This window comes from Pipra filicauda, unplaced genomic scaffold, assembly GCF_003945595.2.
Source record: "Pipra filicauda isolate LSUMZ 115617 unplaced genomic scaffold, ASM394559v2 scaffold17_size4572894_pilon, whole genome shotgun sequence".
Taxonomy (NCBI): Eukaryota; Metazoa; Chordata; class Aves; order Passeriformes; family Pipridae; genus Pipra; species Pipra filicauda.
Genome location: NW_024104287.1, coordinates 2,502,218 through 2,526,226, shown reverse-complemented (window position 1 = coordinate 2,526,226; position 24,009 = coordinate 2,502,218). Strand labels below are relative to the sequence as shown.

Sequence of the window (24,009 nt, the reverse complement as noted above, 5' to 3'; positions counted from 1 at the left end):
CAACTAGAGTGCCTTTTGTGCCAGCCTTCATCACCGTCAAGGAAAATGCTCCCTTAAGCTAGCCAACAGCTGCAGTGCTGACCAGACATTTTTACCAACCTATCCACTCCAGGAGCACAGGCATACACGCCGAAGTGAACCTTTGACGGAACACCACCATGCCAACTAGACCGTTTCACTAAGTGCCACGTCCAGTTGTTTCTTGAATGCTTCCAGGAATGGTGGCTCCCCCATATCCCTGGGCAGCCTGTTCCAGTGCTTAACCAATCTTTCCATGAAAAAATTCTTATTGATGTCCAAACTGAACCTCCCCTGGCACAGCTTGAGGCCATTGTCTCTTGTCCTGTTACTAGTTGCCTGGGAGGTCAACCCCCACCTTGCTACAACCTCCTTTCAGGTAGTTGTAGACAGTAATAAGGTCTCCAGCAAGCCTCTTGTTGCTTTGGGTGAGCCATGGACTGCCAGCTTCTCCAGGAGAGTGCTGTGCGACACAATATCAAAGGCTTTACCGAAGTCCATGTAGACACATCCACTTTCCCTCATCCACTAGGCAGGACACCTCGTCATAGAAGGAGATAAGGTTGGTCAAGCAGGACCTGCCTTTCCTAAATCCATGCTGTGGGCCTGATCCTCTGGTTGACCTGTAAGTGCCAATAAACTACTGAATGCCACCTAAGTGGCCAGGCTTCTTCATAAGCTGCCTGAAAGGGTAACTAAGAGGAGGTGGTAAAGTTTTCACCTAGGTTATGGTAGGAAAGGATGACACCCTAACCCCACATTTAGTAAAAGATAATTTGGACGGATGAAACACACTTGTTTCATATTTCATAGAATCACAGAATGGTTTGGGTTGTAAGGTACCTTAAACATCATCTAGTTCCAACCCCACTGCCTTGGGCAGGAACACCTTGCCCTAGACCGGGTTGCTCAGAGCCCCATCCAACCTGGCTTTGAACACTTCCAGGGATGGGGCATCCACAACTTCTCTGGGCAACCTGTTCCAGTGCCTCACCACCTTCAAAGTGAAGAATTCTTTCCTAATATGTGTTCTAAATCTACTCTCTTGAGTCTCTTGAAGACTTTCCCCCTTGTCCTATCACTACACGCCCTTGTGAGAAGCCTCTCTCCATCCTTCCTGTCGGCTCCCTTCAGGTACTGTAAGGCCACAATTCAGTTACCCTGAAGCCCTCCCTTTTCCAGACTGAACAATCTCGATTCTCTCTGTCTTTCCTCATGGGAGAGGTATTCCGTCCCTCTGATCAACTTGGTGGCCCTCCTCTGGATTTACCACCAAGAGAAAGAGGGAAAAAAACCAAAAACTAAAAGACAACAGAAACCCAGAGAACAGTGACACCTAACACCAGGGGAAGCCACGGTCACTTTTCCCCACTCAAGGCTTTCAGGAAGGGCTCCAACACTCGACAGAACAGCCTGGACACAACCCTGTGCCATGTGCCCTGGGATGACCGTGCTTGGGCAGGGAGCTTGTACCAGGTGACCCACTGTGGTCCCTTCCAGCCTGAGCCATTCTGTGCACACTACACATAGCTGTACAGGGACGAGAATTATTTTTTTTCTTTCTTTTTTTGAGAGGGCAGAAACCTCTTCCCTTCCCTACACCTCTTTTTCTCCCACTCAGGGAAAAAAAAACACCTCAGGGGCAACGCCAGGGACTAAAATGGCGGGCGCGCCCTCAGCGCCCGCCCCTCCGCTGTGACGCGCGGAGCGTAAACAAAGCGGCGCCCTGTGGGAAGAGGGAAGCGCTACGTGCAGGAAGAGGGAGCCTCCATTTTAGGAGCTCGCCGCGGTGGCGGGATGGCGACGGATAGCCGGGAGGAGAAAGGTATGAGGCGGTAGGAGTGGGGGCAATCGCTAGGCCCCGGGGAGGAGGGAAGGCTCGGGCAGGAGAGGAAGGTTACTCCCCCCGCCCGAGCCTTCTCTCCTCCCCGGGGCCAGCTTGGGTGCTGGCGCTGGGCCTTCACGCCGGGAGACATCCGTCTCCTCCCGGAGGGGCGAGGGGGTCGGGAGTGAGTCTTCAAGGGCGATTTTCACAGGGGAGCTCCTCCTGTGCTGCGCTGGGGTGCTGGAGGTGGCGGGGCCCCGGGTAACGGGGCGTCCCGGCGGCAGCGGGCTCGGGGCAAGGTGACTCGAGCAGCGGGAGCGGGGATAAGTTCGTGGGCCCTAAGTTTTACATTATCGGCAGCGACTTGATGTCTTCTCGCAGAAAGTATCCGCTGTTTTTATTTTTAGTGTTATTATTTATTTCTACTTGGTTCGCTAGGCCTTTTTTTTGTTTGCTTGCTTTTTGCAGGATTTTCTGTGGAGGGATGTAGTTACTTTACTAAACAGAAGCTGGCGTTGGAATATTATTTTGGCAATGGTCAGAATTGTGATTTGGCTTTTTGCAGTCAGCTCTGCTTTCTGGGCACTGTGGGTAAATATATTTGACTTAGAGGAATCTGACGTTTCCAGAGCCATTACTCTGGAATAATAATCTGGATTATTTAATTAATCTGGAATAATTGCTCTGGAATAGTGTAATCACAGCTCTTATAACCGACTGCCGCTATGCAGGGAAGCTGAAGTGATCCGCGTGTTATCTGAGAGATTATGTCAGCCACACCTCACAAAATAGTCCATTTAACAAGCAAAACAAAAGTTTAGATGTAGAGAATTGCCATTTGGTCGTTAGTGCAGATAGTGGCAGAGTTATAAAAAAGGTAAAGTATCACTATGGTGTTGTGGTTTGCTTTATGTTGTTTTGGATTTCTGTGGGTAATAGGTTTCATGTAAAGCTTTTTACAGGACATGTGTCCATAAAACAGCTTTGTCAGAGTGGTGAAAGTTTGCTGCCTCTAATATTTATTGTGAAACTATATCACATGGAAAATTCCCTATAGATTGTGTTAGAACTGATAAATAAAGTTATTGCTGGTGCTTGATCCTTAATGCAGTATTATTGTAAATTTGGTAAATTAGGATGCAATCAAGTTGTGTTGAAACAGATCTGATCTGCCACCGTGGATGAGCAGCGAATTTGAAATGTTTGCTGTTGTCATCTATAAATTTCTGTTCATATAATTATTTATCCACTTGAGCTTGAATATTTTTTTTGTTAGTTTTTTTTAGTCACCGACAGTGATCAAGTTATGAGTAGCAGATGAGATATTTTTGTTTTGTGCTTTAATTTGCTTTTAATTATTTGTCCTATGAAAAGAATTTTTTTGACTGAATAGCAGGTGTTGATGCATGTTTGTTTGCAACTGAAATTTCAGCTGTTAGTGCTCCTTTTGGAAGAGAAATACTACTTCACTGCTTTAAAAAAGTAGAAATAAAGGTTGCAGACCCGTTTAGTTTGAAATCATCTGGTCATATCTTCTCTGTGTGCCAAATCAGATTTTTGCTTGGACCTTCTGGTGAATAGATCTAACACTAGCGGCCAGTAGGGAAGAAGTGGCCTCCCAGATTACTTTACTGCTGTTTTGGGTGAGCTACATTTGTTCATGGAGGGATCCAAAAGAAAGATAAGTTGCAGGAGAGCCCTGTTGGAGTATCTGTAATGAAAAGGACTCAATTGGTCCTTTTCCCTTCAGTGGTGATGAACTGTAAAAAAATCTGTCCTCTGCCGTTTTTCTCCTGTATTTTTCCTGATACTTCTCTGAGATAATTTAGCTCATCAGGTTGAACACTAGCAGTGGCAGTTCAGTGAGAGGAATCATTTTGTGGAAGTCAGTTGAGCAGTATGTCCAATGCAAGTGAGAGACAAGAACCAGGCTGCTAAATAAATCTAGAAATGTGTTTTTAAATAAAACAGGTCGATATATCTACAGAAGGGGATGGGGGAAACTTATCCTGCTCCTGTCTCTTGCGTACTTGTTTAAGGTTCCAGCTACAAATGAGGCCCATCCAACGTGGAAGGGGTTTATCAGAGTGTGTGTGCCAGACTTGCATTTTCTGTTAGATTTTCCTTCTGATTTATTTCTGAATGAACTGATAGAGGAGTCTTTTACCACCTCTGAATGCTACTGCAGTAGGTAGGTTAAATGTCATTTACTCAAGTATGGTGCTGTCTCGCCAGGAGGGAAATAAACCTGACGTTCAATATGTGTGATCTGAGATGGATGATATGTTTAATAGTTTAATCCTAGTGCACCTCTTTTTCATTAGTATCCAGTAAAAAAAATCTTGTGCTCTGGACTTGCCAAGTCTTCTGTGGGGAAGCAGAATACAAGCCAGGAAATTGCAACCTGTGTTTAGCAGTTGCACACCCATGAATCTGAATCTATCAGTAACAGCAAGAATATTTGCTGTGGATATATAGGTGTCTACAAACATAAAGGGCTGTTCCCAAGAGAATTACGATGCACGTTTGTGTTGCATTTGAATGCCATCCATCTATAAATTGCCAGGAAAGGTTTGATCCACCTCTCTCTGCACAGCTTCCTTTGCATTAGCTACACCAGTTGGGCAGCTCAGGGATCACTTCGCATTCCCCTACCACTGCAAATGTGGAGAAGTGCCAGCAGGAAAGTTAGCACACATGCTGACTTCAGGTTTGGTAGTATATGGTAGAGAGACAATTATAATACTAACTTTTAATTATGTGGATTGTGTATTTTTTTTAATATCAAGCTGTAAAACTTCTTTTGTGTCTTGGCTCAAGATTTTGTGATAGACAAGTTGCCAAACTGTGGAGGACTTCTGCATTGCCCCAGTTTCATCCAGTACAGCAGTCCTTACCTGCATCTTCTACAGATACTGTCAACTAGCTGAATCCTTGGAATTTGCTTTCTTTTTCATGAGTACAGAAAATAGAATTGATCATAAAGTGAAAAGAACTAAGAATTTTGGAGTTTAGGAGAAGAAACAGGAGGTTCCAAAATTAATACCTTTTTTATTATTTTTCCCTTCATGTACTTAGGCTTAGTTCACTCCTGTTTTTTAAAGTGTTTGAAACATAGATCTGCTACCTTAAAGCTGGTGAGTCCTTCTGCTAGAATCACCATATATCCCCTTTGGTTTCAGGCAAAGTAAATCCTTTGGAAACAGTGACAGATTTTAAAAGTTGTGTCACCAAGTGTAGTCATTTACTGCTTTTAGCATGGATTTTCTTAAACATTTACCCTTTTGATCAAGGTGAATTAGTTGTGGGGTTTTTTTTTTCAGAACAGCTCAAGAGTTAATGATGCAGCAAATAAGTATGGCTTTCCCCTTCTTCGGTGGGGTGACCTAACTTATATTCTTGTTGTTAAATTACTCTGTTGCGTTTTCTGTTCGTAAGTGAACCACGAACCCCACCCTCCTAACACAGCAATGACAACAAAAATAGTAGGTCAGGAAGGGAAATAATTTAAGGTGCAGGTTTCAGGATTTTGAAGAGATAAGGGTCCCTCCTCTTTACTAGTGGCACTCAGACTATCTCCCAGTCTCCCTTTTTCTCAGATTTTGTACAGGACTTTATGTTAAGCTTTCATTTGTAGGTCAACTTTCCTGCAAAGCTTGTGTGACATGAGGAGCCAACTTGGAACTTATTCACAGGTCTAAATGCATCCTGTGTTGTATTTTAATTCTTTTATTTGCTTTGCTTGCTCTTTCCAGCTGAAATTGTGGAAATAAATCAAGATGTTAATTTTTGCTTTGTGGCAGATCTGTAACCCTAAAGGAAATGTTTGGGTTTCTAAATACTCATTCTGTAGTTTACGTGTCCAGACTTTTTATAGTTGTTTTTGACATTTTTTTGTGTATTTTCAGATGGTGAACTGAATGTTCTGGATGACATTTTGACTGATGCTCCTGACCAAGATGATGAGTTGTATAACCCTGATAGTGAACAAGATAAAAGTGAGAAAAAGGGTAGGTGACTTGGGTAGTGAATGTCCTGCAGGAACGTAAATGGTAAAAAATGTCTATCTCGCTATAGTTAAAGTGTTTGGAGTAGCAGATTTTGTAACCTGATTCAAGGAGTGAGAGTTTTTTAAAAGTCTTTATTTCCAGGACATGAGCTTTTTCATCTGACCTTCCAAACAAACAGTCAACTCTGTTTCCTTTTGTCTCAAAAGCAACTGCTGAGTCTGGCTTGTTTTGAATTCATTTGCTGTTAGAAAAGGACTGTCTTTTTTGGTTTGATGAAGTGAGATGGAAATGGAGCAAGGGGGACTCAAAATCTGGTTCCAGCTCGGTTGTTGATTTGGCTTTAGGCCAATTCCATAAGCATTTAATTTAGAATTCTCATATATAAAATTTAGAAAACACCTACCAGAGCCTAAAGGATTGCTCTTATAAAGAAAATACATGTTTTGGAACATGAGCTGTTCATAAGAAGCAGTTCTGAGTGTTGCTGCAAAGCCTACAACTGGGAGATGCTTCCTGTGACTGCAGCAGGGGAATTAGCTAAACGGAGGAAGTAGGAGCCTCTGTGCAGTTTTTGTTTTGATACAGGAAATAACATTGAACTTGATATTTCTTTCTATTTAAGGATCAAAAAGAAAAACTGACAGGATGGAAAATGCTGAAAGCAAGAGGCAAAAACCTTCTGTGCATTCATCGAGGCAGATGATGCCAAAGCCTCCTAGTTCATCAGTTAGCAATAACAAGAGAATAGTGAGTACCAAAGGAAAACCAGTATCAGAATACAAGAATGAGGAGTATCAGAGGTCTGATAGAAACAAGCGCCCAGATGCTGATCGAAAGATGCGCATGACAAGCAGTTCCAGGGAACCTTATAAAGGACAACCAGAAAAAACCTGCATGAGGAAGAGGGATATTGACAGAAGGGCAAAGTCTTCTACACCAGATGGTTCAGAGGTATTAAATATTCTTGCTGCCTTATAAATGAAGCAGTTTTGTGAGACTTTTATAAGGCACGTTCTCTTAGGACTGTGTGTGCATCCTGACAATGTTATATGACTGCTGATTCACTTTTTCTTTAAACATCAGAGAATCAGGCATGATGTGGATAGAAGACCAAGCAGATCTAGCCATTCTTCTAAAGAAGAGGTGAACTCTGAGGAATATTGTTCAGATCACGAGACTGGCAGTAGTGGTTCCTCTGAACAAGGCAACACCGAGAATGAGGAGGAAGGAATGGAAGAGGAGGAAGATGATGAAGGGGAGGAAGATGAAGAAGTGGAAGAAGATGGGGAGGAAGATGAAGAAGAGTATGAACAGGATGAGAGAGATCAGAAGGAAGGAAATGACTATGACACACGGAGTGAAGCCAGCGATTCTGATTCTGAATCTGCCTCTTTCACAGATGGGTCAGTCAGATCTGGGTCTGGTTCAGATGCATCAGGTAGGCAGCAACATGCATGCTAGTCTGAAATACCTTGCCATTGAAAGTTTGGCTGCTTTTAAAAATAACCACTTCCTGACCATGTTAAAAGTAAGCTGTCATAGCATAAGTCAGTAAGATGTTAATTGTGAAATACCATAGGCAAGGAAAAAGTGCACTAGAAAGTGGTATTTTCTTACACCCAAACTTTTGAATATCTGGATTACCATATTGAGGATTCATATTGTTCTTGAATGATTTGACCTTGCTGTTCAATGCTTTGAAACATTAAAATTAGTGTTTTCTTGAGTACCTAGTGGCTTAGCTTCCCACACAATTCATTTTAAGTTGTTGTTAAGCGGTTCAGTATTCATCTAAATGAGTGACCAGGCAGACTGGTGTAATAAAAGCACTACCTCCCCAGGGAAGTATAGTTCAGTCTTAAATAGTGACTGCCTTTAGCTTAGAAAATGTAAACCAAAGTTGAAAATATTAGCTATTAGGGCAAATTTAGAAGGAGGTAAATGTTTTAAGCAGAAACTAGAAACAAATGCTTCACAGTTTTATATTATGACTGGTCCTAACTTACAGATATGAAGTGCTAATTATGTAAATACTTTTGGGTTTGGCTGTTCGTTGTTTGTTTTTTCTAGGAAAGCAACTTGCAATCCTGTTAAGATTCCTATTGTGTATCTTCCTTGTCTGAAGTCTCCATAGGTGGTCATCCTCCTTAACATGCTGCCTTTTTTAGCTCAGCTCTGCTGTTTGGAATTAGAGAACAGCAAGGTGTAACCTAAAGACAAGTGAAGCTGTAATAACTGTTCTAAAAAGCCCTGTGGTATAACATAACACATTTTTAGAGTGGAAATAGTTGCCTGTGTGCCACAGTGTTTTGTTTTCCTATCTCTTGCCGTTTTGTTGAGCTCTGAGCAAATGAGCCCATATCACTATTGCAACACAGTTTGTGCTTGATGTTGCACATTTGGGTGAAGGCTGGAGAGAAGAGCTAACCCACCCTTACTAAAACACCAGGAAGATAAGTTCTGTCTCTAAACATTGCATAGAATTACTAGTTTTGTGGCGATCATCTTCCTTTTGTGAATGAAAAGCTTGAGTAATTAGCGTTTGCTTCTTTTGTGCATGGTAGTTTTGCAGCAACAACCACAATTTTAATGTGCAAGCCAAATGCTAACTTCACTTTTACTGATGTTTTCCTGTCTCAGTACTTTTTAATCTCAATTTTGCCTGACACTTGGTGTTTAAAATATTGCTTATATTTGTTATGGTTTCTTTTTAGATGAGAAAAAGAAGGAGAGGAAGAGAGCTAGAGGTATCTCTCCCATTGTTTTTGACAGAAGTGGAAGTTCTGCATCAGAATCGTATGCAGGTATTCTTTCCTTTTATTGCTTGTCATCGTGACTTGCATCAAATCTTAAGGTGTAATCTAAAATGAATGTAACTGGCTGTAGAGATTTATGGGGTATGTAGCTTTGTATAATTTGGTATTGACTTCTGGCATGTTGTGTGTGGATACCTTTCGGGGGGAGTAGGCTTTCTTGTTACTTTAATGCTATTCTGTTGCTTAAGTGGAATTTTCACTTTTTTTTTTTTAACTTGGAAGATGATGATTCAGTGACTAGTTTTCTGAGTAGGAAATTGTTCAAATACTATTTTAAAAACCAATCCCAAACCAAACAACCCAAAAACAAAACCAAAAAAAAAAAAAAAAACCAAAACAAAACACTCGTGCACATTGAATAGTATTTTTTGTGTGTGTGGGTGCGCGCCAGAAAGCATAATTTGTCATGAATGAAAATTGTATGTGACAAGGCTGTAGAAATTGTATATTATCTCTATTAAGGCTCAATCTGAACAAATGTACTTTGGCTAAACACAGGTTCAGAAAAGAAGCATGAGAAATTATCATCTTCCGTTCGTGCTGTCCAAAAAGGTATCATTTAAATTTGAATTTTTAATGCATGCCCCATAGCAAGCCATTGTCTCTGTTGATTGAATTACCTGTAAGTAGTGATGTTCCGATATAAATCAATTTGAGCACGTAATTGTTCTGAGCATGATAAGTGAACCTTGAGCTACTTTTGCATGTGTTGAGAGTGATATGCAAAAAGTTCAGTCACTTTGCTCCTTGCAGAGGCAGCAAATTAGAAAAGAGAGTGCTTAAATTTGAAAACATTTCAGCATTCTCTATTGGACAACTTGTGCTTGTTGTGTGCGTTACCCAGTATTTATTCAAAGACTCTTAAGCAAGGAAATAAGTCCTGTATATCGGAACATCACTGAATCATGCTGATTTTATTTTTTTCTTTACCTGGATATCTTAAGTTTTATTTTTGTTTTTGTTTCCCCTGGCATTTTGTGCTCTACAGCTTAGACTTCAAGTTGGGTGGCTGTGATAATATATAGGTAGGAATTGGGTGGGATACTGTGTATTTTGAAGGAAGCAAACAGCTGTCTACACTCAAAGCAACATGCTTGGTAACTAAGTATTTACACATCAGCTTATTTGATACTCTGTTTTTTTCAGACCAAACAAGTAAACTTAAATACATTCTCCAAGATGCAAGATTCTTTCTCATCAAAAGTAATAACCATGAAAATGTATCACTTGCTAAAGCAAAGGTATGTTGAATTTTCTTCAAAAACTTTGTTTTCAAAGATAACTATCTTAGGATAGAAGAGCATGTAGAGAGATGGGTTATTTTCTGCGTCAGATCTCAGTAGGTGCAGAGATAAAAGCTACTTAACCCTGGTTTCTTCTGCTTCCACTGTAACCTAGAAAAGTTTCTAGACTGTCAGTCATTTATCTTGGTAAGAGTAGAGTTAAAAAGAGGCCTCGGGGTCTCTTTGATAAGGTCTTAAGCCAACCTCCATCAGGAATGCTGGGATGGTATTTTCTCCCCTTCATCAACACCTCTCTTTGTATCGCCGTACTGTGAGGAAGTTCAGAAGGTTGTTTTGTCTTTTGTCTAATGTTGTAAAAGTCATTTTTCTCAGTTGATTCAGGGATCTGAAGCCTTACTGTGGAAATGTATGCCTGGCGGTGCTGGAATTCTTTGGGAGGAATTCCAGAGCACCGGACTTCAGCTGTTGAGGAATTGCACTAGGTGTCTGTTGCATTAGGCCACTCTGGTGGTTTTGTATTGGCACGGAACAACTTATAGAGAAAATATCTTATTTGCTGTTACACAATATACACAGAGTAGGCTATTCTATTAATGAAGATTTTCTAAAATAGGGTGGCATTAAAATGATTAAACAAATCTCAAAATTCCTGGACAGATTTGGCTCGTACCCCTGCCCCCACCTTTGTGTCTGATCTCTGCAGTGAACATCATTGTGACTGGTTTTTGCTTTAGCTCTGTAAAGGAGTATATCCTTTTTGTGCCTCATCCGTGCTCAGAGCTACAGTAGTATCCTTGTTCCTAAAATTCTTGGAGGGGATGGTTTTTTCTCAGTGTATAAGCATCAGTGCTATGCCACTGCGTTTTTGTGAAACTTGCTTTTGTAGTGCCAATATAATAAGTTGTTCTAGTTCACAGCGGGGCTTTAGAAGCAGCCTAAAGCCATGTAATCTGACTGAAAGCTAGTAAAATAGCCAAATGATTATCTGGTGACTAATGAATTGCCAGTCAAACAAACATTGATCTGAGCTCAGAGCAGGACTTGTAAACACACCGTCACTAAAAACAGTAAGGGGAGGAACATTTTCTTTGGTAGATGTTAGATCCTATTCTGAGGCTCAAGTTTGTTTGCCCAGAGAATGGACTGAGGAGTAATTCAGTAAACTGATATTCTGTATCTCAACTCAACTGGTACCTTAAAACAGATTGGGTTTTATCGTGCATGGCTACATAATGGCTGATGGAAGAGGTAGTAGCTAATAGTTGTAGATGTGGAAGGCTGAACCAAGTGGTTGTATTGTCAGTTTAAAGTGTTACTCTGGTATCTTTCATGTTGCTGGTATCTTTTACTGAAACAGTTCTAAAGTCTGCAAACTGCCCTCAACAAATCTGCAATACTATACTGAAGTCTATCTGCCCACCTTTAAGTATATATGCTTCTGGTTTTTCATAATTTGTGTGTGTTATATAATACATGAACTTCCAGTGTCACTGAAAACATACGTGAAAACCTTTGCCTTTAGTATTTTTAAGGTATCTGTCCATCATTATAATGTTTCCATTGTAATTACAGATGGTCTCAAAGCATCTTTCAAGAAAAGTTGAAAAAACATTGAAAAGCCGGTGTTCTAAAAGTTTTGGCACAAGACAGGCTAAAAATATTTACTGAAGGACATGAATTTAGCAATACGTTTCTCTTTCCATTATCTTCTATCCCAGTACACTATTTTGGTCTTGTTTTCCTCATCTGCACTATAATTTCTGTTAGCTAAATCACTTGAGATGAACTCTTATGTTTTGGTGGTGGGGCGGGTGTTGTTCTGTTTTAGGGAGTATGGTCAACGCTTCCAGTGAATGAAAAGAAGCTTAATGCTGCATTTAGATCAGCAAGGAGTGTTATTTTGATATTTTCTGTAAGAGAGAGTGGCAAATTCCAAGGTAAGGGAAAGTGATCTATTATCAAGGTAAGTGAAAGTGAGTTTTATGTGGCACAGATTTTCTGTTGTATCTTTGTTACAATTCATATGAAATCCTTCAGGGTTTGCAAGATTGTCTTCAGAGTCCCATCACGGAGGATCACCTATACACTGGGTGCTGCCTGCAGGAATGAATGCAAAAATGTTGGGAGGTGTCTTTAAAATTGACTGGATTTGCAGGTAAATAATTGTTCATTTATGTTGCTGTCAGTAACAAGGCATTATAATACCACTTCTGCATGTTACTCGTTTAAGTGCTGACCGCATCCTTCTGAAAGTCAACTCAACCAGAGATGTGTCCTCCAATCTCCCCAAACCATGCCTCCATGTTACTCTCCTTGAGACTCAGGTCTGTACCTGGCATGTACAATGGAAAGTACATGGTTTTTTTTTAATATAGACAATGCATTATAGAAAGAATATTTTTTTTTTTTTAATATAAACAATTTTTTAACACTTGATTGCGTTTCTTTCACTGATCTTTTGCACTGAAACCAGAAAACTGTATTCTAAGTGTTTGAGTAAAATAACTGCTCACTTGAACAGACAGCAGTGAATATAAGGGAAAAAATCCTTTAAGGACAAATCTGTCTTTATCTGACTGAACAAGGGAAATGCTACTGTTGTAAAATAACAAATAGTAAAGGTATTTTGTATAATGTGTAGGTTGTGAGCAGTATGTTCATCGATGTAACCGAGTATGTTTTCACAGAAAAGGTTTTAAAACTCTTAAAGAAAAAAATTATAGTAGTCCTGTGAGATACATAGTAGCATGGTTGTACAAGCACTTCAGGCTGCCTGAAAGACTAAAGTGGGACTTCGAATTAGAGAAAAATCTAGGTTGGAAATGTCCTCTGGAAGCTATTGACTCCCACCTCCAGCTCAAAGCAGTTCTAGCTTCACAGTTATGTCACATGCTCAGAGACTTTTTTCAGTAGGTACCATGAGTTACCACATCACATAGAGACTGGTCAGTGTATTCAGATGGTGAGATAATAAACAAGCACAATCTCGATAGTGCACGAAGACCAAAAGAATTTTCTTTGAAATGATGGTCTGACATAGTATGGACTATATTAGTTAATACTGGAAGAAGTCAAAGTGAAATCTCCAGTTACCAACACATACTACATAAGAATACATTCAGAGACCTGACAGTGCAAAGGATAACAATGCTATTTTGTATGTAATAGCCTGCTGTATGCGTTTTTAAATCTTTCCGTAATGAAAAACAGAGGCAAAACTATAAATGGTGCCACTTGCATATTTAGGCGGGAATTGCCGTTCACTAAGTCTGCTCACCTGACCAATCCTTGGAACGAACATAAGCCAGTAAAGATTGGACGCGATGGACAGGTTTGTTAATTATTACTTTTTTTCTATAAGCTGTATCTTCTAGTGCTTGCTTTCAGCTTTGTATGTGCAGAAGATTAGGAGTGTTTTAGAACAGTTGTTACTTGCAGTAGAGTGCTGTTGCAAAGGCACTCTTTTTCCTTCTTCCACAACAGCATTAGAATGAAGCAGAAAACAATATGGTGCCAGTTCTGTTGTCATCTTTGCAATTAACAGTGTTTGCTTCAAAACTGTGTGATATTTTGGATTTGAAATGTAACGTGCCTTGCATTGTACGGTGTGCAAACCATATAGCATCAGTTTTTAAGAACAAGTTCTGGTGTTTCCAGCTGTGTTCTGCATTGCAATTTTTTTTTATATGAACTATTGCTTAGGAGGTAGACTGCCATTAAAAAGTATATGCTAAGCAAATTTTAAGTGGGGGTGGCTCTTTGTCTTGTCAGACGTATCAGAGTGTGGGTATGTAGCTGCTGTCATCAAGTAACCAGGCCTTGGGTAAAATAACGGGTTCTGCTTTCTTGCAACAAGATGGGAGTTGTATAATCTCCATATTTAAAGGAAAATGTCAGTTCTGTACTGCATTGTTTTGCCCATACATGCGTTTGCTTTGTTGTGTAGCAGAAGTAAAACAGCAGTATTGGTCTTGGTTTTAGTTTAGTGTGAATTTGAAAAAAAAAAAAAAGGATTTCAGTTAACTTTGTTTCTATTAAATGGTCAAGGAAATATATTTTTTGATGTTTTGTCCACTTCACAGTACCGTTACAATCTGGACGTGGGTTTCATCTTTTTCATAGGATTACTATACTGTTAGTTCTGGGCAAGCATTGTCTGATGCTTGCTCTCCCTGATTTCAGCTCTGCTTATTTCCTGAAGTGGTTGTCATTTATCCATTTACATTTATGTAACTCTGAATGGATCTCTCTTCTGAGGATGTGTACATTGAAATTCTGCCTTTACAACATCATTTGGGAAGGCATTACGCAGGCCTGCTAGTCGCCAGGTTGAAGAAGCACTTTTTTGGATTGTTTCACACCTGGCTCCTGCTAGCTTCATTTGATAGCCCCCAAGTTCTTGTACTGGAAGAGAGAATTAGTAAGTTGATCTCTCTCCTTCTCCAAATAACTTGTGGTGTCCGACGGTCCCGTTATATCCACCTTGTTCCCCACACACCACATATTTCTCTTTTAATCCAGGCTGAAGAGACACGACCTGCTCAGTCATTGCATGTAGGAATTGTTGCACTCATTCAGTTATTCTTGGTGCCCTGCTTTGAAGCTTTTCCATTTCTACTGTCCCCCTGTTTTTTGAGATGCAGGGATCAGAACTGCACCCAATATTAAAGGTGTGGGTGGAACATGAACTTCCAATGTGGTATAATGATTTTCTTGTTTTGTGTTCCTTTCCTAATAATCCTGAACACATAAATTACTTGTTTTAACTGATGTCAAACATTGAGTGGGTATTCTCATGGACCTGTCTACCATACGAAGAACTCATTTTGAGTGGTAATAGTCAACTTCATCAGGCCACGGCTTTATATGTGAAGCTGGAGTGGATTTTTTTCCTACGTCTGTCACTTTTCTTTCTGTAATAGGTGATCATTTTCTTTGTGATGAAAAACAGTCCTCTGATTTTTATAGCAAAACAGTGATGTGACCTGTATGTCTCATGGGAAGATATGGTTGCCCCAAGTGTTGGACTAATTTATGAAAATTCTAAGTAGTGGCTAAAGAGTGAAAGGTAATGTAAGTGAATTTTGCTGTCTCTAGAGATACTGAAATCTCTTCAAAGTGTCCTTTTTATTTTTTTTTAAAGTGTATGTTGTCAGTGTATTTGGGGAGAGTTTCATTTCTTCAGTTTATAAACCACTACTGAACTTCTAACTAATTCTAGGAAATTGAGCCGGAATGTGGAACCCAACTTTGTCTTCTCTTCCCTCCCGATGAAAGTATTGACTTGTATCAAGTCATTCATAAAATGAGGCACAAGAGAAGAATGCACTCACAGCCCCGATCAAGAGGACGCCCATCCCGTCGAGACCCCGTTCGGGACGTGGGAAGGTTAGAAACGTTCTTTGGACTGATAATAGGCACATGTATCAGAATAACGTGATGGAGGAATGTCATTCGTCAAAGCTTTCCCTGCGATAAAGAAGAGAGAAAATCCTCAAATCAAGCTGCATGGACAAGTTTGTGGCTTCATTGAGGATTTCACATGGTTCCCCGGTCTGTCATTTTTCAAGAGGAAAATGGGGATCTTTGCTTTTGCAGAAAAAAGCTCTTAAAGTGCTGTCTCTAGTTTAGACTAGATCATTTATTGAGCTAATGCAACATGTAATGCTAGCTGTAGGTAAGCTCGGCTTGATTATGAGCAGGCTAGATGGAGAGGAGGAAATATTTATATGCCAAAAATGTGTTAATATCTTGTAAAAGCCTTTTCTTTCAGGTGTGTCTCTGGATAAGCCTTATCAAATATGGGACTTTTATAAGGATCACTTAGAATTTTGCAGAAGATGCCGCCTCATTTTGAGGATAAAATATTTAAGTTATTTTGATATTCAAGAGGAGCATTATTGGGACTGTTTCAAATTGTGTCACCGTGATGTGTTAACCCCATTGCCAAATATTCTCTAACATGTAACCACTGAATTCACACATCTTGCTGAGCTTCTGAAAACAGTAGGTTCTTCCCAAAAGGGATCAAGTGGCCCTTGGAGACCCGGCAACAAACCAAAAAGAATGGCTGTTGCTGTGTCTGTATTTACAACCTTTCCAGATGCTGGCAGTACCTGTGGACTTAAAATATTTTTAGAGGATCGACATGGTTATTGATCACTGCTATATGAACTTAACATCATTTTCCAGAAAAAAGGGGGTATAACTTGTTACAGAATTGGAGAAGTCTTGGCAAAGAACTGATATTAGCCCTTCTGCCAAACACCTTTTCCCCGTGGTAGCCACTTTGCATACAGACTGATGTATGGTTTGGGCTGAAACCTTTGGTAAAGTTTCCTTTTTGTGGAAACGTCCTGTGGTAGGTACAGAGCCCCAACAAGAGTCCCCATTTCCTTGAGCTTAAAAAAAAAAAGGACACTGTAACGAGTAGGTAGGAGGAAACCTGGCAGCACCCCCCTATTTTTGGCTTTAAAGGACTGAACACCGAGATGGCTTTTGGAGTTAAGCTAAGAGGTTTCCAGTGCAATAAAGTATATACAAGTGAAGGTTTTGCAATGGACTGCAAACTATACATATAACACCACCACACCTTCTCAAGCCTGCCAGGGCCTCCATTTATGTATGTGGCTTACAGCTTAAAGTCAGTAGTTGGACTACTATATGAACTGTTTCTATCATATTTTATACCGGTCGTAAATGCACTCTCAAAACTACAAGAAAGCGGTATGTTTATTCTTTACACCAGCTTTTATTTTCTTTGATCTGAATTTGCTGTAGATGCAACTGCTTTGGTTTTTGGGCTTATTGCTTATAGTAAAGAATCTGCTTCCGTTTTAAAAAACTTAGTAACTGGGTATGGTGGGTTTTAAAGACTGAAGTCGGGAAGTGGGGGAGGGGGGAAGAAATTATGCTATTTATAACTAAAAGCTATATGAGCTTGTTACTCAGCCAGCAAGTTGCACAGTAATTAAGTGATTTAAGAAAGTGTTAATGTCTTGTCTTAAGAAATTATATTGCTGGGGTGGGGTGGGGGGAAGGAATGGATTTTTAGCTGCTTTGTGTTTAGAAACACTGTTATGTTAGAGTTGGAGTCTCCCATTAATGTTTATGTACCTTGATGGAACTAAATTAGCAGCCCTTTTTCAGTTCTTTATTAAACGTAACAGCAACTGGAATGTACCTTTATAAGGAAGAGCAAAGTTCTTAACATCTCTTCTGTCAAAGAGCTTTTGTATAGAAAGGAGCCCTAATTATTTTAATTATCAGGAAGCTTAAGCACTCCTAAACTCTGTAAAATGCACCAATCCATTCCTGGTAAATTGCTTAGAACAGAAATTATTAGAAATAATTTAACTGGCCTACCCAATTAGGAAAGTTACAGTGAAAGAAGCAATTTCACACAGCATACAGAGTTTTGTTTATAAATGTTATGGAAATAGACCTTTCATAGAATTCTTTACCCCATAGCTATCAAATGCAGCAGTCTCCATGCCCTCTGACTGCAATGTTCTGTGAACTCTTTTGTTATCCGATAGGTTGTTTCAAAATGTAATGTTAATGCCTAAGTTTGAGTTTGGTTTAGACAAATTTGTTACCTTTTGTTTGATAGGAAGGTATAGTTGGGTAGAGTTCCTTCCTTAACTACCAAAATTCCTGTAGACAAAAAGTAACAGTAGAGGGTATGCAATTGAGCTGTTCCTGATTATATCAGTTCAGATTTAAAGCTGTAGAATATTTTGAAGCAAATGGAATTCAGAATTATTAAATTGAGATCCTGGGTAGCTCAAACTATGCTGTGACGAACGCTTCAAGCAACCTTGTTTAATCTTTGATATCTAATTTGTGTAGGCGTCGACCAGAAGATTATGATATTCATAACAGCAGAAAGAAACCAAGGATTGACTATGCCCCTGAGTTTCACCAAAGACCAGGTTAATATCTTACTCTGAAGATTTGTGTGCACCAGTTCACAAATGTTTTCTCTTTTAGCATGTCCTCATTCATTCGAAAGTAAAATATTGATACAACTGGGATATAAAAATGTGATTTGTCCCAAGTGCTGCCTGCTGATTTAACCCATCTCTCACACAAGTCAGTGACACTGTTTCACTGATTTGAGAGAGAGCTGAGTTAACCTATGCTGAGCCCTTCGTAAGAGCCTCAGAAATGTGTACACTGTTGTGAACGATCCTCTCAAATGCTTTGTTAATATGGGCACAAGAATTGGGCTGACCTACTTGTCAAGGTGCTAATCATCAAATGAAGATGTTTATCAGAAACTTCCAGGTGGGAAAGTCAGCTGAGATGACTAGCAGCCCCTGTTCAGAGATGACAGTAGATGTTCAGTTTTGTTTTCAGAGAGAGTTTTTTTTACAACCTTGACATGAGGAGGTGAGGGGGAAATTTCCCTGCATTTTACAAGAGGATCTAATGATGAGTTTGAGAAAGGAATTGTGTTGTTGTCCAGAGAGAAATGTTTGCAATGGCAGTGCAGCAACAGCACTGGTCATAGTGCAGGTTTTTTTTTCCTCTTCAGAAAGCAATTGTTAAGAAATTGTTACTTTTAATCTACCAAATCGTGCTTCACAGCTGTTGGAAAAGTGCATTCCACTATTTCAGTGGTAGATTTCTAAATGTCATAAGAACCTGCATTTATCTGTCAAGCCTGTGTTCTTTGATGCCAAAAAGAGTGTTGTTGCTGCTATTTCTAAGACCATTGTTTAAAGGAAAAAAAAAATTAAAAATAATGAAGCTCAGAAGCATTATTTTATTAGCACAAGCATGCCTGGTGTTTTGCACCATTTTACTGAGCTCTTTAAAGCTTACTTCCTGGGATTTACTGAAGCTGTAAGAATTCTTTTCCCTGTGGGGCTTTTCCAGATGCTTCTTAGGTTGTTTTTAATTTTCTATGTAGCATTGTACCCAAAACTTATTAAGAAATCAGCTTTAAGAGTTGCCCACAAGAACATTTTCTACTGACTGCACAGTTAGTAAATAGTAACAGCTACATACTAACTGCCAAGAGTACTCTTCAAATTCATGGGCATTCCCAATTCATTTGACTAAATTTCAAGTCTTTATTTGCACAGTTACCCCCTTGCATATTTATTTGTGCAGATTCCTGTGGGTTTATCGGTGCCACTTTTTTGTTTTACATTATACTATTTGTCTTCACTCTCTATAAGAAATTCAGAGTTTTTGAGAGTGAGTTTAAAAGTGAGGGTAATAGCAGGTAGACACAATTTCATAGCTGACACAAAATAAAAGGATAGTTTCTATTGAGTATGTTTTTAAGAGTATAAACGTGAGATGGTTAATTGAATTAATACTGCTTGATGTTCGAACAGGGTATATAAAGGACCCCAGATATCCCGAAGTAGACAGGTAAGGTGTGTTCATGTTACTCATTTTATGCCCTGTTAACTTGTCTATATGGATAAATTGGATTTAGTTCTATAAATTTTTATTCCCAACAGACGATTTTCAGGAGTTCGACGAGATGTGTTTTTAAATGGGGTAAGTTGGTGCATGCAGATTTTTGGGAAACTTTTATATTCAACTTTCTGCGTTTCCAAAGAACACTTATCACAAATTTTAATGTTACTGTCTTTCATTTTAGTCCTACAATGATTACGTGAGGGAATTCCACAACATGGGACCACCACCACCGTGGCAAGGAATGGTTTGTGTCTTGTTGAATTCGATTTTTCTCTATAGAATATGTCTGGTTTTGTTTCCCTCTAGAGGAGCCTGGCATATTCAGTGTGCATTCAACTCTCCCCTTTTCCTAAAATGTATCTTTGCTGTAGCTGTGTAAACATTTTAGGGGAAAATATTAATATAAAGTATTTTGAAATTCACTGAGCTCTCAGCAGTAGTCTGGCATTCTAGTAAACAGTAAGGTAGCTGGACTCTGCCTTGGTTTGAATCTACAAGAAACTGAAAGCTCTGAGGAAACAGTAGAACCCTCCTTTAGCCTACACAAGAGGGTGTAATAACATTTTGTATTCTGCTAAATGTTCATAGTAATTGGCTTTCTCTCAAACAGCAAATGCATCAAACAGGTGGACTTGCTGAAGAGGCTGATGGAATGAGCTGATGTGCTCTAGCGCTGTGCAGTGGCTTGCTTTTGGCTCTGGCCGTGAAGCATGCACGAACGTAGCAAAGTGGACTGCGCAACATAGTTAAAATAAGTCCACCGGTATACAGCCTCCACTGAAATGCAATCTTTTCCCAGTCAGATGAGCAGATACCTGAGTGCACATATCTACATCTCTGCAGATAGAAATTAACTGATAGTGTTAATAGTCAGGAGGAGCAGTCATAGCAAGTTATTTTGATTACATCTAATAAGTCTGGCCTGATTTTGCCTATAATGAGTCTTTTGGCTCTTGGGTATACTGGCAATGAGCAAAAAGCAGAGCCAGATGTAGAGATGCTCCTGTAGCCTCTAATTTTTCTCAGCTGAAACACAGCTATGGTTTGTTATAACTGAAGGAAGTGAACGAGCTTGTCAGATGGGAAGAAAAATGATTTTTCAAACACAGCTAAACCTCCAGAAACTTTTTTTCTTCTCTCCCCTCTTCCCTATTTTGCGTGGTGTCCAAGTAGTCATCCTAAAATCCCACACTTCCACTTACTTTCTTTGTAACAAAAATGTAAGCCATGATGGTTTGGTAATATGGGAAAGGAAGGCCTTGCTGATTGAAAAAGTGGAAGAAATCAGCCAAAATATGTCTTATTAAAAAAAAAAAAATCCGCCATTTGTCAAATAATTTGTCTTGCAAAGTAAGGGTTTTTTCAGTTAAAATAGAAACGTATTCATAAGGAGTGACACTGAAAAGACTCGTTCTGTAAGAGCTGGCTGGTTTGGACAGAATTCATATTCCATATGCATAGGTTTAAAAAAACCAAACCCACCACATTTAAGTAGCAGAAGTTTTATGTACAGTATCATGTTGAGGCAGATATGGAGGGAGGGCATGTTTGGTTTTGGGGAATGTGTTGACCAAACTTCTAAAAGCAGTGGTAGAGAGGTAGTAAAGCATGCCAACTTAGTGGAAAGTAGTCTACCGTTCAGTTAGGAGGCTGTAATCGGATATATTTAGTTGTTGTGTTCTCCATCTGAAAGTAACCTTGTGTTTTTAATTACCAGTGCTCAGCCTTGTGTGCATTCCTTTGCTTTGAAACGCTAACAAACTTCCTGTAACTTTCTTGTAGCCACCGTATCCAGGTATGGAACAACCACCACACCACCCTTACTATCAGCACCATGCACCTCCACCTCAGGCTCATCCTCCATACTCAGGACATCATCCTGTACCACACGAAGCGAGATACAGAGACAAACGAGTGGTGAGTGGCCAGAGAGACAGAGGGGGATGCAAGTCTGCAGGCTAGAGTAGGAATCTGGGGTCCAGTTATAGCCTAACCTGAGCTTTGTTGACTGTGATAAACTGCATTTTTATGACCTGTAGTAGTGTTCCCTAGAAAGATCGGTTATTTAGATTGACACTTCCAGCAAATTTGAAAACCTTTTCTCTCCCAGGTGAGGTAGAAGTACAACATTTTCAAACTCTTAAACTGAGGGGTGTTTTAAATTGGCTTCCAGCTGTCCAGCTCTGAATGTTTTCATGCTGAAGCCCGCTTTGAATAAGGACACACCTGTCACATTGCCTGTGCTCATGCACAACAAATTACTTTATCGGCAGAAGTTTGTGTTCTACTATTTTTTACAGGCACAGTAGAAAACAGGGCAGATGGTTAAATTTCTGTCAGTTGGCTTAGAAGGCTGCTTAGCTTTCAGGTCTCTTGCTGATATCTGGCATTTGAACCCCAGCTTCTGCTCATGGATGCTGGACACTTTGGATTTGTTTGGGGTTTTTTTAAATACTGGGCTTTCTGCAAAGGTACAGCCAGCCCTGTGAATAAGGGGGGGACTTTTAATATGAGAAAGAAAATAAACAGAGCTGTCCTTTCATCACAGCACGACTATGACATGCGAGTAGACGACTTTCTTCGCCGCACACAAGCAGTTGTCAGTGGTCGGAGAAGCAGGCCACGGGAGAGGGACCGGGAGCGGGAACGGGACCGTCCTAGAGACAACAGAAGAGACAGAGAACGTGACAGAGGCCGTGATCGGGAAAGGGAGAGAGAGAGGATTTGTGACCGGGACAGAGACAGAGGTGAAAGAGGTAGATACCGAAGATAATCTATCTGGAACCAGTGCTCACTTGAAACAAAAAAAGCTTGTATTTTTTTGTGTGTTTACAAGTAGTACATTTTATTTTCTGCTGTCTACTTAAAGTTCGTTGTGTAGAAGGATTTATAATGACCCTCTCTATTCCAAGCATGCAATGAATTATGAACTGGAAAAAACTCAAATAGGCCAAAAATAAAACACGCAAAGCTGACACTCAACTTCACGTTTCTATTGGAACAGAGTTGGAAACAGCTAAGAATGTAGATATTGATTAATTAATTCTCAATAAGTGTTCATCTACTTAGTGACTTCATTCTAGGTTTTTGAATACTGATGGATAACTGCCTTTTTTTTTTTTTTTTTTTTTTTTTTTTTTTTTTTTTTTTTTTTTTTTTTTTTTTTTTTTTGCTTTGATGTTTTCTTCCTGTAGTTTCATATGGTTCGATGGGAGAATGCTGCTATCAAGTATGCAAATATTGAAGTTTGAATTTTTTTTTTTGACTGTATGGCAGTGTTGTAGCAGCCTTTTTTTTTCTTTCCCCCACCCCATTTTTTAACCCTATCTGTAAAGTCAAGTGTTTTTTTCAGTCTTCAGTAATAAAAGCAATATTAAGAAGACACTATTGATATCTAATTTTTAGCCTTTTTTAAAAATCTTCCCATGTTCAGTAACATTTTGGTCAATTCTCTTGTCTAGTTTCCTTCCAAAATGTACACATTGCTTGGAATGTTCACAACCTGCGTGTGTGGAACCAGAAAATATTGCTGTATTCTACATTGCTACCATTTTTTTTATAAAAATAAATTGGTAACTATTGAAATGTTTAAAACGTCACATCAGGTTTCTTTATTTTCTAAGCTTGCTAGATTTGATAGATTCTGGCAGTTCTAGGAAAACATTTGTGTTCAAAAACAGTTTAAATGTTCATGTGGTAGGTGAAGTTGATTTGAAGCCTGAATTTAGGAAAAGGACTGCTGAAATAAAAGGTAACTGCTTTTCTGTTTCCACAGTGATGTAGTCAGCTTACAATTCCTGCAGCTCATCAGAGTTAGTAAGGCCCTACATGTTCATATTAATCATACGATCTTTAAGCTATTGAGAGGCTGTCCTTGGCCACAGTCATATCTGTCTCTCAGAAGTGTGTTAGTTCTGCAAGATCCAGACGCTCCCCAGGTGTTCTTTGTAGTGAAAACTGCATCACTTTTTATTTCTCTTAGATAGGAAGTATTTTAACCAAAATGCCAATGGTAAAACTGCGGGGGTAGGGGGGGAGGAAGAAAAGTAAAACTTGTAGTGAAAGTTCTTCAGTTTCTTTAGCGATTTCCAATTTTTCAAAACTTGTAAGAGTAGCACTGCTTGGGTAGACTTCATAAACTTTCTTCATCATCTGATCATGTAACAAAGCCAAACTGTAGCATGTGTTTTAAAGACCCAAGTTCCACTGTGCTAGGTGCTGCAGATGTTTTTACAAATGGCAGTACAGGATTGGCCACAGTGTGGCAGTTGTGGAAGCGTGTGTTTTTTAGATCTTGCAATAATCTGGGCTCTGTTTATTTTAGTCTGCAATTCCAGTAAAAATCTACATGTGTTAAGCAAAAAGTTAGACCTCCAACGTGCAAGTATGCGTGGATTCTTTAAGCAGCACAACAAGCTGCACGTGTTTGGGTTCCTCAAAACAGTTTATTGTTCACGGAGAGGTGTGCGTGCTAGCTGTAGGGTCAGATCAGTGTGACAAATTTAGTATACATACTGTGTCTAATTGGAGAAATGCATTATAGACCACCTTCCTGCTTTGATATCTTTCTCTGCTTTATATGCAGATTCTAAAATAAAGAAATGAAGAGGGGGGGTTGGTTTTGCTTGGTTTTTGGTTGGTTGGTTGGTTTGTTG

The 24,009-nt window shown here is 39.6% G+C and overlaps 1 protein-coding gene across 4 annotated transcripts; it reads left to right on the top strand.

The window, feature by feature from the left end:
- Nucleotides 1-1,732: 1,732 nt before the first annotated feature.
- YTHDC1 (YTH domain containing 1) lies at nucleotides 1,733-22,953 on the top strand. 4 transcript variants are annotated; one of them, XM_027721650.2, is made up of 18 exons: nucleotides 1,733-1,843; nucleotides 5,752-5,853; nucleotides 6,476-6,804; nucleotides 6,937-7,291; nucleotides 8,568-8,657; nucleotides 9,168-9,221; nucleotides 9,816-9,910; nucleotides 11,742-11,850; nucleotides 11,951-12,068; nucleotides 13,160-13,244; nucleotides 15,135-15,301; nucleotides 17,765-17,847; nucleotides 19,264-19,300; nucleotides 19,393-19,432; nucleotides 19,536-19,598; nucleotides 21,137-21,271; nucleotides 21,903-22,110; nucleotides 22,549-22,953. In XM_027721650.2, the coding sequence occupies exons 1-18, from the start codon at nucleotides 1,816-1,818 to the stop codon at nucleotides 22,596-22,598; spliced, it is 2,148 nt and encodes a 715-aa protein (XP_027577451.1). In that variant the 5' UTR covers nucleotides 1,733-1,815; the 3' UTR covers nucleotides 22,599-22,953. The 4 variants fall into 4 exon arrangements, with proteins under 4 accessions (XP_027577451.1, XP_027577453.1, XP_027577452.1 ...); XM_027721652.2 differs by lacking the exon at nucleotides 9,168-9,221; XM_027721651.2 differs by lacking the exon at nucleotides 22,549-22,953 and having other exon boundaries at nucleotides 21,903-22,431.
- The last annotated feature ends 1,056 nt before the right edge of the window (nucleotides 22,954-24,009 follow it).

What these genes read in the sequence shown, in the direction of transcription:
- YTHDC1 (XM_027721650.2), top strand. Translation starts at nt 1,816, where the DNA reads ATGGCGACGGATAGCCGGGAGGAGAAAG. An exon ending in AGATAAAAGTGAGAAAAAGG is followed by an intron (nt 5,854 to 6,475) that starts GTAGGTGACTTG and finishes TTTCTATTTAAG; the next exon opens with GATCAAAAAGAAAAACTGAC. An exon ending in CGTTCGTGCTGTCCAAAAAG is followed by an intron (nt 9,222 to 9,815) that starts GTATCATTTAAA and finishes TGTTTTTTTCAG; the next exon opens with ACCAAACAAGTAAACTTAAA.